At 41.6% G+C, this 16,643-nt stretch overlaps 1 protein-coding gene across 1 annotated transcript; it reads right to left on the minus strand.

Moving 5' to 3' along the window:
* Positions 1 to 35: 35 nt before the first annotated feature.
* Positions 36 to 16,588, minus strand: LOC139559263 (mitogen-activated protein kinase 15-like). The gene is made up of 15 exons (XM_071375095.1): positions 16,488 to 16,588; positions 16,073 to 16,224; positions 14,782 to 14,880; positions 14,475 to 14,504; positions 9,828 to 9,918; positions 8,991 to 9,121; positions 8,646 to 8,809; positions 8,283 to 8,422; positions 8,065 to 8,122; positions 7,573 to 7,710; positions 7,004 to 7,109; positions 6,433 to 6,784; positions 6,187 to 6,320; positions 4,411 to 4,563; positions 36 to 4,122 (listed from the first exon to the last, which is right to left on the minus strand). Exons 2-15 carry the CDS (start codon positions 16,139 to 16,141, stop codon positions 3,928 to 3,930), a joined length of 1,860 nt encoding a protein of 619 aa, XP_071231196.1. The 5' UTR covers positions 16,142 to 16,224; positions 16,488 to 16,588; the 3' UTR covers positions 36 to 3,927.
* Positions 16,589 to 16,643: the final 55 nt, after the last annotated feature.

Genomic DNA, 16,643 nt, shown 5'->3' on the forward strand with positions numbered 1-16,643 from the left:
CATGCATACTTTAACAAATTACATTCACCACTAAGTTTAAAAATAAATAAATAATATTTTTTATTATGAAACCACAGGTTTGCTTTACATACATCCATTGTCAACATTTATTTTGCTGTGCATATTAAATGCACCATTTTGCTATAAAGTATCTTGAATTTGCTTTCAAGGAAATTGTAGATAAAATAGCATTTATACACAACATAAATGTTCTGTTTTACATATGTTCTACACATTTATTGCAAGACAGTTTTGACTCAATATACAGTACAAGACAAAAGTTTGGACACACCTACTCATTCAAGGGTTTACTTTCTTTTCTTTTTTTCTTACATTGTACAAAAATAGTGAAGACATCAAAACTATGAAATAACACATATGGAATCATGTAGTAACCAAAAACGTGTTAAACAAATCAAAATATATTTTATATTTGAAATTCTTCAAAGTAGAATTTTGCCTTGATGACAGCTTTGCACACTCTTGGCATTCTCTCAACCAGCTTCATGAGGTAGTCACCTGGAATGCATTTCAATTAACAGGTGTGCCTTGTTAAAAAGTTAACTTGTGGAATTTCTTTCCTTTTTAATGCGTTTGAGCCAATCAGTTGTGTTGTGAGGTAGGGGTGGTATACAGAAGATAGCCCCATTTAGCTGTATCACAACCGGCCATGATTGGGAGTCCCATAGGGCGGCGCACAATTGGCTCAGCGTCGTCCGGGTTTGGCCGGTGTAGGCCGTCATTGTAAATAAGAATTTGTTCTTAACAGACTTGCTTAGTTAAATAAAGGTTAAATACAGTGAGGGAAAAAAGTATTTGATCCCCTGCTGATTTTGTACGTTTGCCCACTGACAAAGAAATTATCAGTCTATAATTTTAATGGTAGGTTTATTTGAACAGTGAGAGACAGAATAACAACAAAAATATCCAGAAAAATTCATGTCAAAAATGTTATAAATTGATTTGCATTTTAATGAGGGAAATAAGTATTTTACCCCTTCTCAATCAAAAAGATTTCTGGCTCCCAGGTGTCTTTCATACAGGTAAGGAACGGAGATTAGGAGCACACTCTTAAAGGGAGTGCTCCTAATCTCAGTTTCTTACCTGTATAAAAGATACCTGTCCACAGAAGCAATCAATCAATCAGATTCCAAACTCTCCACCATGGCCAAGACCAAAGAGCTCTCCAAGGATGTCAGGGACAAGATTGTAGACCTACACAAGGCTGGAATGGGCTACAAGACCATCGCCAAGCAGCTTGGTGAGAAGGTGACAACAGTTTCTGTGATTATTCGCAAATGGAAGAAACACAAAAGAACTGTCAATCTCCCTCAGCCTGGGGCTCCATGCAAGATCTCACCTCGTGGAGTTGCAATGATCATGAGAACGGTGAGGAATCAGCCCAGAACTACACAGGAGGATCTTGTCAATGATCTCAAGGCAGCTGGGACCATAGTCATCAAGAAAACAATTGGTAACACACTATGCCGTGAAGGACTGAAATCCTGCAGCGCCCGCAAGGTCCCCCTGCTCAAGAAAGCACATATACATGCCCGTCTGAAGTTTGCCAATGAACATCTGAATGATTCAGAGGACAACTGGGTGAACGTGTTGTGGTCAGATGAGACCAAAATGGAGTTCTTTGGCATCAACCCAACTTGCCGTGTTTGGAGGAGGAGGAATGCTGCCTATGACCCCAAGAAACCATCCCCACCGTCAAACATGGAGGTGGAAACATTATGCTTTGGGGGTGTTTTCCTGCTAAAGGGACAGGACAACTTCACCGCATCAAAGGGACGATGGACGGGGCCATGTACCGTCAAATCTTGGGTGAAAACCTCCTTCCCTCAGCCAGGGTATTGAAAATGGGTCGTGGATGGGTATTCCAGCATGACAATGACCCAAAACACACGGCCAAGGCAACAAAGGAGTGGCTCAAGAAGAAGCACATTAAGGTCCTGGAGTGGCCTAGCCAGTCTCCAGACCTTAATCCCATAGAAAATCTGTGGAGGGAGCTGAAGGTTCGAGTTGCCAAACGTCAGCCTCGAAACCTTAATGACTTGAAGAAGATCTGCAAAGAGGAGTGGGACAAAATCCCTCCTGAGATGTGTGCAAACCTGGTGGCCAACTACAAGAAACGTCTGACCTCTGTGATTGCCAACAAGGGTTTTGCCACCAAGTACTAAGTCATGTTTTGCAGAGGGGTCAAATACTTATTTCCCTCATTAAAATGCAAATCAATTCATAACATTTTTGACATGCGTTTTTCTGGATTTTTTTGTTGATATTCTGTCTCTCACTGTTCAAATAAACCTACCATTAAAATTATAGACTGATCATTTCTTTGTCAGTGGGCAAACGTACAAAATCAGCAGGGGATCAAATACTTTTTTCCCTCACTGTATATATATATTTTTAAAGACCAAGTCCATATTATGGCAAGAACAGCTCAAATAAGCAAAGAGAAAAGACAGTCCATTACTTTAAGACATGAAGATCAGTCAATGTGGAACATTTCAAGAACTTTGAAAGTTTCTTCAAGTGCAGTCGCAAAAACCATCAAGTGCTATGATGAAACTGGCTCTCATTAGGACAACCACAGGAAAGGAAAACCCAGAGTTACCTCTGATGCAGAAGATAAGTTCATTAGAGTTAACAGCACCTCAGATTACAGCCCAAATAAATGCTTCACAGAGTTGAACAGACACATCTCAATTTCAACTGTTCAGAAGAGACTGTGAATTGCTGCAAAGAAACCACTACTAAAGGACACCAATAAGAAGAAGAGACTTGCTTGGGCCAAGAAACACGAGCAATGGACATTAGACCGGTGGAAATCTGTCCTTTGGTCTGATTAGTCCAAATTTCATATTTTTGGTCCATGTCTTTGTGAAACTCAGAGTAGGTGAACGGATGATCTCTGCATGTGTGGTTCTCACCATGAAGCATGGAGGAGGAGGTGTGATGATGTGGGGGTGCTTTGCTGGTGACACGGTCTATGATTTATTTAGAATTCAAGGCACACAACAGCATGGCTACCACAGCATTCTGCAGAGATATGCCATGCCATCTGGTTTGCACTTAGTTACTATAATTTGTTTTTCAACAGGACAATGACCCAACACACCTCCAGGCTGTGTAAGGGCTATTTGACCAAGAAAGAGAGTGATGGAGTGCTGCATCAGATGACCTGTACTCCACAATCACACAACCTCAACCCAATTGAGATGGTTTGGGATGAGTTGGACCGCAGAGTGAAGGAAAAGCAGCCAACTCGTGCTCAGCATATGCGGGAACTCCTTCAAGACTGTTGAAAAAGGAAAGCATTCTAGGCGAAGTTGGTTGAGAGAATGCCAAGTGCAAAGCTGTCATCAAGGTGGCTACTTTGAAGAATCTCAAATATAAAATATATTTTGATTTGTTTAACACTTTTTTGCTTACTACATGATTCCATATGTGTTATTTCATAGTTGTGATGTCTTCACTATTATTCTACAATGTAGAAAATAGTACAAATAAAGAAAAACCCTTGAATGAGTAGGTGTGTCCAAACTTTTGACTGGTACTGTATATATCTACACTGGTATATCTGCTGTCCTCTAGTATAAAGCATTTCACTGTAAAAACCCTTGCAAATTTAGTTACATTAAGCTAAGGATCTATAGCTCCCATTTCCCATCGACTCATTATTTCACAAAGGAAGTGGGGCTAAGTTGACGGCATTTAATCATTGTCACCTTTACTCTATGGATTTCCATGTCTCCATGGTTACTTCCAATCTGTACTGCTGAACTCCTAACTTTCGTCTCGCAATAATATTTTCCTCCCCAAACATTCCACTAGCCTATATCTCCCTGTTCCCTGTCCCCTTGTCTATTGCCCGTCTGATGTCAGACAGTGTCCCATACATCCAGCATAGTGTGGTGGTTACTGGTGGTGTCGACACCTCATAAGGTTATCCAGCTCTGTCTTGTTGATGGTGCCATAGGCCTGAGAATAGCTGCCCAGTTTGGCACGGGGATCACCGGCAGCCGCCACATTGGCTTTACTCTGGAAAACCTTCTTACTGAACCTGGGAGGAGGTGGCCGTGCCTCTCGTGTCTGAGACTGGGACCGCTGGTTCTTTGTTTAACCCCCCAAAAAAAAACAAATGGAGAGAAAATATGGGTTAGAGGGGGAATATGGGACAAGTCCTTTACATCAAAATTTAGGCTACAATGTAAAAACATATCACAGCCGGCATCTGAGTTCCCTGCTCTCAACAGGTTGATAATGAAACATTGGAAAAGGACACATTACAGAAGATGATTTATGGCATTGACATAAAGTCTTCTCAATAGTGGCAGCAGCAACAGTATATGAGATCATAGAGTATGAGTTTGTTAAAGTAGCAGGGCAATGTCCACTCACCAGGCGTGCAGAGGTGACACATATCCCTGCGGACACAGAGGGCTCGTCTCTGCGGACCAGCGGGTTGTTCTGGGGATGGGAGAGGGTCAGGGAGAAGGAACGGTTGTGGCTGACAGGTGCTGAGCGACCGCGCTGCAGAATCTGCTCCATAGACTAACAGATAGGAAAAGAGATAGAGAGCGCGAGAGAGCAAAAAAGAGAGAGAAATTATTACAGAAAAATATCTCCAAGCGTGTATATTTTGCAGTGGACACTCAAAAGAACTTGTTGTGCTGTGTAGTGATCAACACAAAGGCTCATAAATCTACAGTCTCTGCCTGTAATACACACGACTAACATGCTTGTCTATCCAGTAGTCTATATTTGAGACATTCAAGGTGCTAGCTGAAGGTTGCGTCAGTCTGAATGTTTGGAATTGTGTGTAGTTTATTCTCTTCTATTCTGCTATGAACAAGTGACGCTGCAACTAATCACTAAAGGTCCTAGTACGAGGACCGAGGAGAAACTGATGAGTTGCACAAACACGTCACGTACACACATACAGGTAACTTCCAAAATAAAGGAAACACCAACATAGTGTCCTCATAGGGTGTTGGGCCACCACGGACAAGAACAGCTTCAATGCACCATGGCATAGATTCTACAAGTGTCTGGAACTCTATTGGAGGGATGTGACACCATTCTTCCACAAGAAATGTCATAATTTTGTGTTTTGTTGATGGTGGTGGAAAACGCTATCTCAGGCGCCACTCCAGAATTTTCCATAAGTGTTCAATTGGGTTTAGATCTGGTGACTGAGACGGCCATGGCATATGGTTTACATCGTTTTCATGCTCATCAAACCATTTTTGGGGAAGCTTATATTTTTCCTGTAGCAAGTCTGTAATGGAAATGTGTTTTTTGCATATCCCAACTCCCCCTGAGACACCCGCAGGGAGTGGGATCACGACCAGGGTCACAATTGTCAAGCGCCTCTTGAGCAATTGGGGGTAATTGCCTTGCTCAAGGGCACAGCGGCAGGTTTTCACCTTGTCGGCTCCGGGATTTGAAACAGCAGATTTTTCGGTTACTGGACCAACGCTCTAACCTCGAGGCTATACCTGCCACCCCCGTGCCCTGTGGATGGGGACATTGTCATCCTATAGGGACATAGTCTTGATAGCCAAATGAATGGCCAGCCCAGCATTTTTTTTATTTTTTTTTAAATTTATTTTTATTTTTTACATGTCCCTAAGCATGATGGGATGTTAATTCCGATGTTAATTTTGGGGCGGCAGGTAGCCTAGTGGTAGGTAGCCTAGTGAGTTGGGCCAGTAACTGAAAGGTTGCTGGATCGAATCCCTGAGCTGACAAGGTAAAAATCTGTCATTCTGCCCCTGAACAAGGCAGTTAACCCACTGTTCTCTGGTAGTCCGTCAATGTGAACAAGAACTTGTTCTTAATTGCCTAGTTAAATAAAATAAAAAAAATTGCTTAATTAACTCAGGAAGCACCTGCTTTCAATATACTTTGTAGCCCTCATTTACTCAAATGATACCATTATTTTGGCAGTTACCTGTAGGTATTGTATTACATCATGTATCTCAAGAGGATATAAAATGGGTGATTTATTCTGCAAGTCCAACAATCTTTTTGAATTGTTGTTGATTATTGTTCCCTTGTTGCAGGTTGTATTGTATTTAACGTGATCTGTTACATCTGTTGTAACTAAACTCTTTCCTGGGAACAGAGTTTTTCCTATTACAACTCAGTTTTTCTTATGACAGTGGTACTTACAACAGTGTTGCCGTTAGCGCCCTCTGCTGGCAGTACAGTTACATTTTCATCACTCGTCTGTTGCTCCAATTTCCTGCTGGCAGTACCAGAGCGAAAATAGTGAGGTGGTCCAGCCAGACTTCCTACAAAACCATCTGCATGAGAGAAATAGAAGACAAATACCATGAGAAAGAATGCGCCTGTGTGTATGAAGTGTGAAGGTGTGTGTGAATGTTGGGGACCATATGCGTGTGTTCGTGTACTCACTGGCAACATGTGTGATGGGATTATATGTAGTCTTTCCCATGACGGGGCTGGCTGCAGGGCTGGTCTTCTCCAGGGCCGGCAGGGTAGACACAGGTACTAGGTTGGGTATGGTGATAACTGGACGAGCAGCCTGGTGTTCAGTCTTATCATGAAGGGATTTAACCCGAAGGTCCCCTCCACCATCACCAACCACTGGGACTGGCTCTGGCCCGCCTATGTTCTTTCCATTGGGCCTTTCCTTCCCACGGTCTCCACTGTCACACCCAGACACAGAAACCGGCTCCTCTTTCTTCTTCGGCCTGGGCTGGATATTACATAGCATTCTCCTTGTGGTCCTCTTCTCTAGAATCATCTTTTCCACAGGACAGAGATAAAAGAGGGATACAGAAGACTGATTATAGATACTGTGCCTTTTTTCAGTCGTTAATAAAAATGTCTATTGTCATAATGCCTTGAAAGGAACTTGTTTCAAACTCTATTAGTAACTGTTCAACAATTGGCAGTAATAATCTACCCTAAGCCAACCAAACACGAGACAGGTGTTCATCATCCTGCCTCCCCTCAGTATTACCTTGTACAGTTTGTTGCGGTACTGAACCACCGACAACTGGACATCATCATCCACAGGCAGGATCACGGCATGGTCCAGACCTGGCTCCTTGTCTGGGTTGTGGAATCTCCAGTGAAATTAAGGGGAAAACACAAAGACTATGACATAACACAACACAAATAGAAAATAACAACATTGTTAAATCCAAGACTAGCACTACTCAGTAACATTGTAAAAGCAAAAAACTAACCAACATAGTGCAATACTTTTAACTAGGGCCCAAGTCAAAGGAAGTGCACAATGTAGGGAACAGGGTGCCATTTGGGATGCACACCAATAACAGAAATGAACGATATTAGCATCATCAAAGGATTCTAGCATTGTGTCATCAAACCAGCTTCCTTGCCCTTTAGGGTCTAGCCTGGGTTACTCTAAACTGCTGATTTAAAAAGGGCGTTATACAATACATTTGACTGGACACGATTGATAACCAGCCTATAGCCTATAAAAGCTTGTATAAAGCACATTGCACTGCATTTTAATGTATGAGATGTGCTGTATAAATAAATTGGATTTGATTTCTACGTTACCTGGAGACGTAGACGTGCTGCAGGGCCTGCTCAGCGGTCAGCCTCTTGTCTGGGTTGAACACCAGCAGGCGACACACCAGGTCTAGGGCATCAGGGGGCACCGACGGCTGCAGAAGGTCCTCTAGAGGCACCTGGGGCCTGGCCACGCAGGCAGACAAATACAGACAGAGTGCAGCACTGGGAATAAATCAAGAGCTTGCAACTATATGGTTCTATCTGCAAAAAGATGATTATGAGATAATTGGCTTTAACGTTCCGAACCCTCATTGGTTTGAATGGTGTTAGCAAATTTTATTGAGCATTCTTTTGAACTTAACAGCATCAATTGAATAGAATACTATATAAGTAGATAACATTGAATAGAACAAGGCAATATCAATAACTAAATTTTGACAAAACTGCAGATAGAACCTTATAGTCTCAAGCTCTCAAAATGTCTAGACACCTTTATATAGACATATTTACTTCTGTAGGACTTCCGCTATGACTTACCTCAGTAGCATCCTCTGAATTACAGAGGCACCATACTCAGATCTGATCGAAAGTACGTCTGAAAACAAAATCACATATCATTACTTAAGTAATGATCAGTTGGTCAGTTAACTTGGTCAGTTAGGGGCATAAAAGCTTGATTCCACCACTAGTGCTCAACAAGCAAATAGCACACTAGCAGTTTTCTGTGAACTGTGCAGCCAGGAATGAATACTCACCCTCTGGGCTAGGGTGTGGAATGGCACTCATGATTTTCTCTATCTGGTTGATGGTGGAGGTTCCTGGGAAAAGGGGCTTCCCAAGCAGCATCTCTCCTAGGATACAACCTATACTCCACATGTCTACACCCTTTGTGTACCTATAGGAGAAATCAAAGTATTTCAGTGATTTTACAGGCACGGACAGGTTTCCTGGCAGGTTTCTGCATGAATACTTACCTTCCCATTGGGTGCATTATTTGATCAGAAACCCAAGTTAACACTAAATCAAGAAAACAATTCACTCTTTCAAAGATGTCTTCAAGCCTGAAGAAGTGGCTCAGTTTATTGAGAAACGTACAGCAGGTCCCAGTGCATGTGTACCTTGAGGAGCCCAGCAGGATCTCAGGAGGTCTGTACCACCGCGTCGCCACATACTCTGTCAGCGCCGGGTTCCCAGCATCCTCCTGGATCTGGTAGAGAGATCTTGCTAAACCGAAGTCACACAGCTTCACAAAGCAATCCGTGTCAAGCAGAATATTGGACGGCTGTGGGAAGAGGAAAGCAAATTCAATAATGTCATCCAAATAGTTTTTCCTCCAGAAGAAACAGAAGAATTGGATAACATCACCCATACTGGTGGCACCAGCACATCTGCAAATGCAATAATGTCACATTCTCAATATGCACACTTCTTAGTACAATGGCAATTTAAACATTCTACTGTACCTTCTGGTCTCTGTGGATGACATTGCCTGAGTGCATGTATTTGGTGGCCTTAAGGAGTTGATGCATGACATAGCGTTTATGGATGTCTTTCAGCAGGTTGCCTTTCTTTATCACCGCATGCAGGTCGGTGTCTGCAACACACAGGTGGTAAAAACAGTAATAACCAACATGAATCATCCAGCATTGAACATACATCCATACCACACTCAGAATAATGGCACCTTTCAATAAAACACTCAATGAATAACAAACCAGACACGTCACGTTTCCCATAAACAATCTGCACACTCCTGCAGTGCCCCAAAATTAGCCAGGGTTGGACAAAGGAGGCATTTTCCATGGTGGGGTGTGCCAGGGAAAACATGTGCCGTGATGTTGGCCCACAGTCAGAGATTAGCCTGCAGAGATCAGAGAGCAGTCCAATGTGTGGACTCAGCAGGCATCTCAAGCAGCCAAGAGGAGAAGAGCCCTCCCCTCTCACACCTCCCTCTGGTGCCAGGTTTAAACTGCTGCATAACCTTGCAGCTTGCCTGCCTGACTGCCTACATTCTTTCTGTGGTTATTTCATAATGGCCGACCCCATCAAATGTATTACAAGGTAGGTGGAAAATAATAAATACAGTGGGAAAGCCCTGAAAATGTATTTTATTGGGTATCAGGGTGATTTTGACCATCAAGAGTCATCGATGCAAGCATCTTGCATGTATATCTGTTATTATTAATAGGCATGTAATATTACATAGCGTGCTACCATTTCACAAATCACCACAATCCTGAAGTCAACCGACAGAAGATTCAAAATGGATGTCAATAGACAATCCACATAAGAGTCCTCACCCATGTATTCAAAGATCAGGTAAATATCGTTGTCATTTTGAGCTCTGATGACGTTCAGCAGTTTGATGATGTTGGCATGATCTCCAAATTCCTGCAGGGAGAAATACATAACTGTTTGAAAAAGACACAAGCACGCACACACAGTCCTCAAAGACCACCGTAAATTAATTAAAACAATGTTATGATCGAACACGCCCCCATTCACATCGAAGGGGCTGTAGTAGAGCGGGTAGAGAGTTTCAAGTTCCTTGGTGTCCACATCACTAACAAATTTTCATGGTCCAAACACACCAAGAAAGTTGTGAAGAGGGCACAACAACACCTTTTCCCCCTCAGGAGACAAAAGATTTGGCATGAGTCCCCAGATCCTCAAAAAGTTCTACAGCTGCACCATCGAGAGCATCCTGACCGGTTGCATCACCGCCTGATATGGCAACTGCTCGGCATCCGACCTTAAGGCGCTTCAGAGGGTAGTGTGGACAGCCCAGTACATCACTGGGGCCAAGCTTCCTGCCTTCCAGGACCTACAGTACCAGTCAAAAGTTTGGACACACCTACTCATTTGAGGGAATTTTCTTTATTTGTACTAATTTCTACATTGTAGAATAATAGTGAAGACATCAAAACTATGAAATACCACAAACGGAATCATGTAATAACCAAAAAAGTGCAACAAAACAAATTAAACAAACCTTTTGCCTTGATGACAGATTTGCACACATTCTCTCAACCGGCTTTCTATTTATTTTTTATATAACCAGGCAAGTGAGTTAAGAACAAATTCTTATTTACAATGACAGCCTACCCTGGCCAAACCCTAATCCGGACAACGCTGGGCTGGGCCAATTGTGCGCTGCCCTATGGGACTCCCAATCACAGCCAGATGTGATACAGCCTGGAATTTAACCAGGGTCTGTAGTGATGCTTCTAGCAATGAGATGCAGTGCCTTAGACCGCTGCACCACTCGGGAGCCCAAGGGTTCATGAGGGCAGTCACCTGGAATGCATTTCAATTAACAGGTGCGCCTTGTTGAACATTAATTTGTGGAATTTCTTTCCTTCTTAAAGCGTTTGAGCCAATCAGTTGTGTTGTGACAAGGTAGGGGTGGCATATAGAAGATAGCCCTATTTGGTGAAAGATCAAGTCCATATTATGGCAAGAACAGCTCAAATAAGCAAAGAGAAACAACAGTCCATCATTACTCTAAGACATGAAGGTCAGTCAATCTGCAAAATTTCAAGAACTTTGAACGTTTCTTCAAGTGCAGTCGCAAAAACCATCAATCCCTATGATGAAACTGGCTCTTATGAGGACTGCCACAGGAAAGGAAGACTCAGAGTTACCTCTGCTGCAGAGGACAAGTTCATTAGAGTTAACTGCACCTCAGATTGCAGCCCAAATAAATGCTTCACAGAGTTCAAGCAACAGACACATCTCAACATCAACTGTTCAGAGGAGACTGTGTGAATCAGGCCTTCATGGTCGAATTGCTGCAAAGAAACCTCTACTAAAGGACACCAATAATAAGAAGAGACTTGCTTGGGCCAAGAAACACGAGAAATGGGCATTAGACTGGTGGAAATCTGTCCTTTGGTGATGAGTCCAAATACTTTTTTGGTTACTACATGATTCCACATGTGTTATTTCATAGTTTTGATGTCTTTACTATTATTCTACAATGTAGAAAATAGTAAAAATTAAGAAAAATCCTTCAATGAGTATGTGTGTCCAAACTTTTGACTGGTATTGTGTATACTAGGTGGTGTCAGAGGAAGGCCTAAACATTTTTTCTAAGACTCCAGTCACCAAAGTAATAGGCTTTTCTCTCTGCTACCGCACGGCAAGCAGTACCGGAGCGCCACGTCTTGGTCCAAAAGGCTCCTTAACAGCTTCTACCCCCAAGTCATGAACTGAACAACTAACTGCTGAACAATTAAACAAATGGCCACCCGGACTATTTACATAGACCCCCCCCCCCTTTGTTTTTATACTGCCGCAACTCGCTGTTTATTATCTATGCATAGTCACCTCACTCCTACCTACATGTACAAATGACCTCGATTAATCTGTATTACCGCACATTGACTTGGTACCAGTACCCCTTGTATATAGCCTCATTATTGTTATTTTATTGTGTTACTATTTTTAATGTTTTTTTTTTTTACTTTAGTTTAGTTTATTTAGTAAATATTTTCTTAACTCCATTTTCTTAAAACTGCATTTGTTGGTTAAGGGCTTGTAAGTAAGCATTTGATGGTAAAGTCTACACCTGTTGTATTTGGTGCATGTGACAACTAAAATGTGATTTGGTTTGACTACAAAAGGGAGAATCTTCTTAGGGATAGTGACATAACAGTCTAGGTGGTGTTGGAATGGGTCAATGTTGAAATGCTATGTGATGTAAACCATCCAGAGACTGGGGTGCCAGTGTTTCTGTGGGAGATAGTAACAGCGTTATTATGGACACTCACACACAGCTTAAGGCCCTGGCCTCTGTTTTCCCTGACTGGAGTGGATGGTGGAGACTGGAGACCGATAAATGCGGACAACACATTGTTTGCTTGTCCCGTGTGACCAGTTTTCTATCCACTTTCATGAGGTCAGAATATATGGTCACCATCTGAATGATTAACTAAGCACCAAAATCACACAGCAAACTTTCCCCAATACTGTTAGTAGTCTCTTTAAATATCCTTAAGAGTCTATTGATGCACCCGTGCATCAATCAAAATAACATAAGAAAAAAAATCTCCCATCAACATCCATCTGTTTAAGCTAGAACTATATTTTTTTGCATGGGCTGTGTCTCAATCCACTGCATCCACCTATGTCGGCCTTCTGCATTTTAGGTGGAAGGCAGTAGTGTAAAGTACTTAAGTAGAAATACTTTAAAGTACTACTTAAGTCGTTTTTGGGGGGGTATCGGTACTTTACTATTTATATTTTTGACAACCTTTACTTCACTACATTCCTAATGAAAATAATATACTTTTACTCCATACATTTTCCCTGACACCCAAAAGTACTTGTTCAATTTTGAATGCTTAGCAGGAAGGAAAATGGTCAAATGTATATTTAAAACCCCAAAACCTTTTGACTTTTACTCAAGTACTATTTTACTAGGTGATTTTCACTTTTACTTGAGTCATTTTCTATTAAGGTATCTTTACTTTTACTCAAGTATGACAATTAGGGTACTTTTTCCACCACTGGTATAAGGTGGCCAGGCTACAGCGGTGTTTGTCAGACCACGAGAAATTCCGAAAATCGATCTTCTCACTAAAACATCTGTAGTGTTCGAACGGTTTGGCTTAACTAATAATGACCACTCTATGGAAAGATGAGATTCCCATTAACATGGTGGAGTTCTCCGTTTTGCTGTGCGACCCCCACAAGTGTCACGGGACTCGTCTGATAGTTGGGCTACTGAGTGGCGCAGCGGTCTAAGGCACTGCATCTCAGTGCTAGATGCGTCACTACAGACCCTGGTTCGATTCCAGGCTGCATCATAACAGGAGTGTTTGGGAGTCCCATAGGGCGGTGCACAATTGGCCCAGCATCGTCTGGGGTAGGCCGTCATTGTAAATAAGAATTTGTTCTTAAATGACTTGCCTAGATAAATTAAAAAGGTAACCTGGTACTGGTTCTATTTTTTAAATGGAAGTATGGAGGTAGTTTGTGCAAATAAAACAGAAGGCTTAAATATGTGTCCAAAAAACAAAAATGTTTCCTGAGCTTTCTTATATCTCCTTTTTGACTGTTTGTTTTGCCATTTATGAATGTGTTATTCAATGTGCTTCTACGGGCTATAGAAGTAAAGGCCAAATTCTATATTTTGTCAAACCAATTTTTGTATATATTTGTTTTATACCGACAGGGGTCCTAAAATTCTAAAACAAATAGCTAAATTATCCACCATCTTAAAATAATTCCATATGTTAGTTTACATATGGCACACCCCACCCCCAGACTGAGGCTTCTGCTCATCTATAGAATAACTAAACAGAACTGTCTCTGTCACATTAGCATAGGGAATGATCAGTTTACACATTCATTTAAAAACCATGCCATAAACATTTTAGTGTCCATTTTGTTATCCATAATCTCTCGTGGACAGACTATGTTTACGTGAGATTTTTGGTTCTAGCTTGCCCCTGTTATTCACAACTTTAGATACACCAGTTCAACACTTGGCAGGGTCTAATCAGCATCAGGGACTCTTCCTGAAGAGCAGGAGCCATCTGGTGTTTACATTACGGTATGCAAGCACGGCCCCAGTTTCCACAGCAACAGGACCATTCCACTCTGGCTATGGAGCTGGCTGCAGGCTGCGCTTGTGCTCCATTCAAACAAAACTCACTTCAACTTTCCATTTGTTGTTAATGTAACCGGTGTGAAATGGCTAGCTAATTAGCGGTGCGCGCTATTAGCGTTTCAATCGGTGACATCATTTGCTCTGAGACCTTGAAGTAGTTGTTTCCCTTGCTCTGCAAAGGCCATGGCTTTTGCAGAGCGATAGATAACGATGCTTTGTGGGAGGCAGTTGTTGATGTGTTCAGATGGTCCCTGGTTCGAGCCCAGGTTGGGGAAAGGAGAGGGACGTAAGCAACACTGTTACACTAACTGATATAGGTATTCATTCTTACCTGAAGAAACATTATTTCTCTGAATGTCCGCTGTTGAGAAAAAAACATTGTGACAAGTCAATCTTAATTGACAATCTATTTAATCATTAACAACAACAAAAATAATACAAAGCTGTTTGAGAACCCCTGGCTGTTACAGTATTTTCATAAAATTATAATTAGATATAGTCAAGGTTGTTGAACAGAGTCTTCTTTGGTATGCTCCAGAAACCTACACAACATATACAGTATTAAGGTTATACCTCTGTAGCTACACCTAGTTAGTGGCAGACAATGTCAATGACCAATATCATCATGTATCACAAACCTGGGCATCAGTCCTATTCCTGAAGGCATCAAATATTTTCTTAACAGCCACAACTTCTCCTGTCTGCCTGTCCACAGCCTTCCATACAATCCCATATGCCTGGACACAGATACAGAAATATAAAACTGTTAGTGAATCATTATAAGGATTAAAGGTCAAACAAACTGCCACAAGACTGCAGTTGAGCCCTAAGAGAAACTAAAATCACAATATGAAAACAGACAGTGAAGTAGAGTGGAGAGTAAGGAAAGACAAAACGTTCTAGAGAGAGATTACTAAGCACTTTTAGAGTCAGCGGCACATCGAGGAGAGGTGACTGGTTATGACAATGGGTCCCCCGACAGACAGCCCAGTGCTGAGCTGAGAGAACACATGATCAGGTTCACTAGACACTGGTCCCTCTGTGGCCAGTCCCACCTGGCGTCAATGACATCCTGCTTAACAAGCAAAGCAAGGCTTACTTTAATATTGTCAGATGGAACGAAAACTGGGGAAATAGGGGTTGTCAAGGGAGACTTTCTTACATGTTTTTGACAAATTACTGTCTTGGAACTTATGATGGTATTCTTGGTATTGTAACCTAGGAATAGTGCCCAAACACATTATTCTCTTGGGTAAAATTAAACTGTAGTTAACTGTTAACAAGTGTAATATGACCATTGGCCTCCCCTCAAGGGAAGATTAGTTAGCATCTGTATGATGTATCTACATGACTCAACAGTGTCCCAGGTTTACCATCTTGCACTATACAGTTCAGAGATAGATCTAGCCTCTCGGATGCTTATAACACATGGGGAGAGACTCTCTTAGTTTGTCAAAGGGAATGAAAGCAGGTATTCCATTATTCTATGTCTATGTCAGGGGGAAAACAAAACAAAAGCTTTGGACTCTGAAGTCACTGATTTTTCTAATTTCCCTAGTATCAAAGTCTACTGATCTGGCTGAAAGAAACAGCTTGTTCTGAAAAAGTAGACAATCCTCTAGCTTATGACATCATTATTCAAAGGAACATTAATTCTGGGGAATTGTAAGATTTTTTCTTAAAGGAAAGACTGGGGAGGAAAAAGTGAAATGTAGCAATGTGTGCAATTGAAAGTCATTTTTTTGATTATTAATTTAAAATAGATTTTATAAAAGCGACAGAAAACGTACACAACTACTTGCTTTTTGTATATACTATTATTGTTTGACAGCAGTGTGCAATACAGCTGTCATTCATAAATTCGACCTTCTTCCCAACAAATAACTTTTCACAGAACTATAAAAACCGGAGACAGCCTAAATTACTTACCCCCTTTCCAAGTCTTCTTTGTATTTCATATTTCATGGAAATATGATCCTCCACCTCTGTGACGTTCATCCTTAGTCTTTGTTTAGATAACTCTATGCAATGTTTCTCATTCCTTAATTACAATGTAACAGTCTCAGCCCCAAGTTGAAATTCTGCAAAGAAACGTTTGATCATGAACGTTCTGAAAACATGTGATTCAAGGTATCAACTTCTTGGAGCTGGAATCTTCATACCCTTTCGTTTGAATGAGTTAAATATAAAACACGTGATTTTAGCTAGCTATGTTGTTTAGCAGCCAGCAGCATGCAAGCTAGCCCCTTTGAACTTCTGAGCTAATGTTGAATGGTTACTGCTCAAGTACAGTCGTTGCCCACCGACACATTCATTCACAAATATATCCCTAAAATAAAATTACCCATGGTCTTCTTTGAAAGCACTGAAAAGGTCCGGTTCAAGGATGTCAGCGACAGCGGTTTGCTGCTGGATAGAAAAAAAGCATATCGGCTTCTTTTTGTAATTGTTTGTTGTCCTGGAGACGCATCTTTGCTGCTGAACCCGTTCCCGACCGCTT

The sequence above is a fragment of the Salvelinus alpinus genome, chromosome 29 (assembly GCF_045679555.1).
Source record: "Salvelinus alpinus chromosome 29, SLU_Salpinus.1, whole genome shotgun sequence".
Lineage (NCBI taxonomy): Eukaryota > Metazoa > Chordata > Actinopteri > Salmoniformes > Salmonidae > Salvelinus > Salvelinus alpinus.

Excerpts from the sequence above, each read along its gene's own strand:
- LOC139559263 (XM_071375095.1), bottom strand. The coding sequence starts at position 16,141 with ATGAACGTCACAGAGGTGGAGGATCATATTTCCATGAAATATGAAATA. Across the intron at positions 6,321-6,432 it reads TCCCATCACACATGTTGCCA|ATGGTTTTGTAGGAAGTCTG; the intron begins GTGAGTACACGA and ends TCTCTCATGCAG. Across the intron at positions 4,123-4,410 it reads GTGTCACCTCTGCACGCCTG|AACCAGCGGTCCCAGTCTCA; the intron begins GTGAGTGGACAT and ends GGTTAAACAAAG.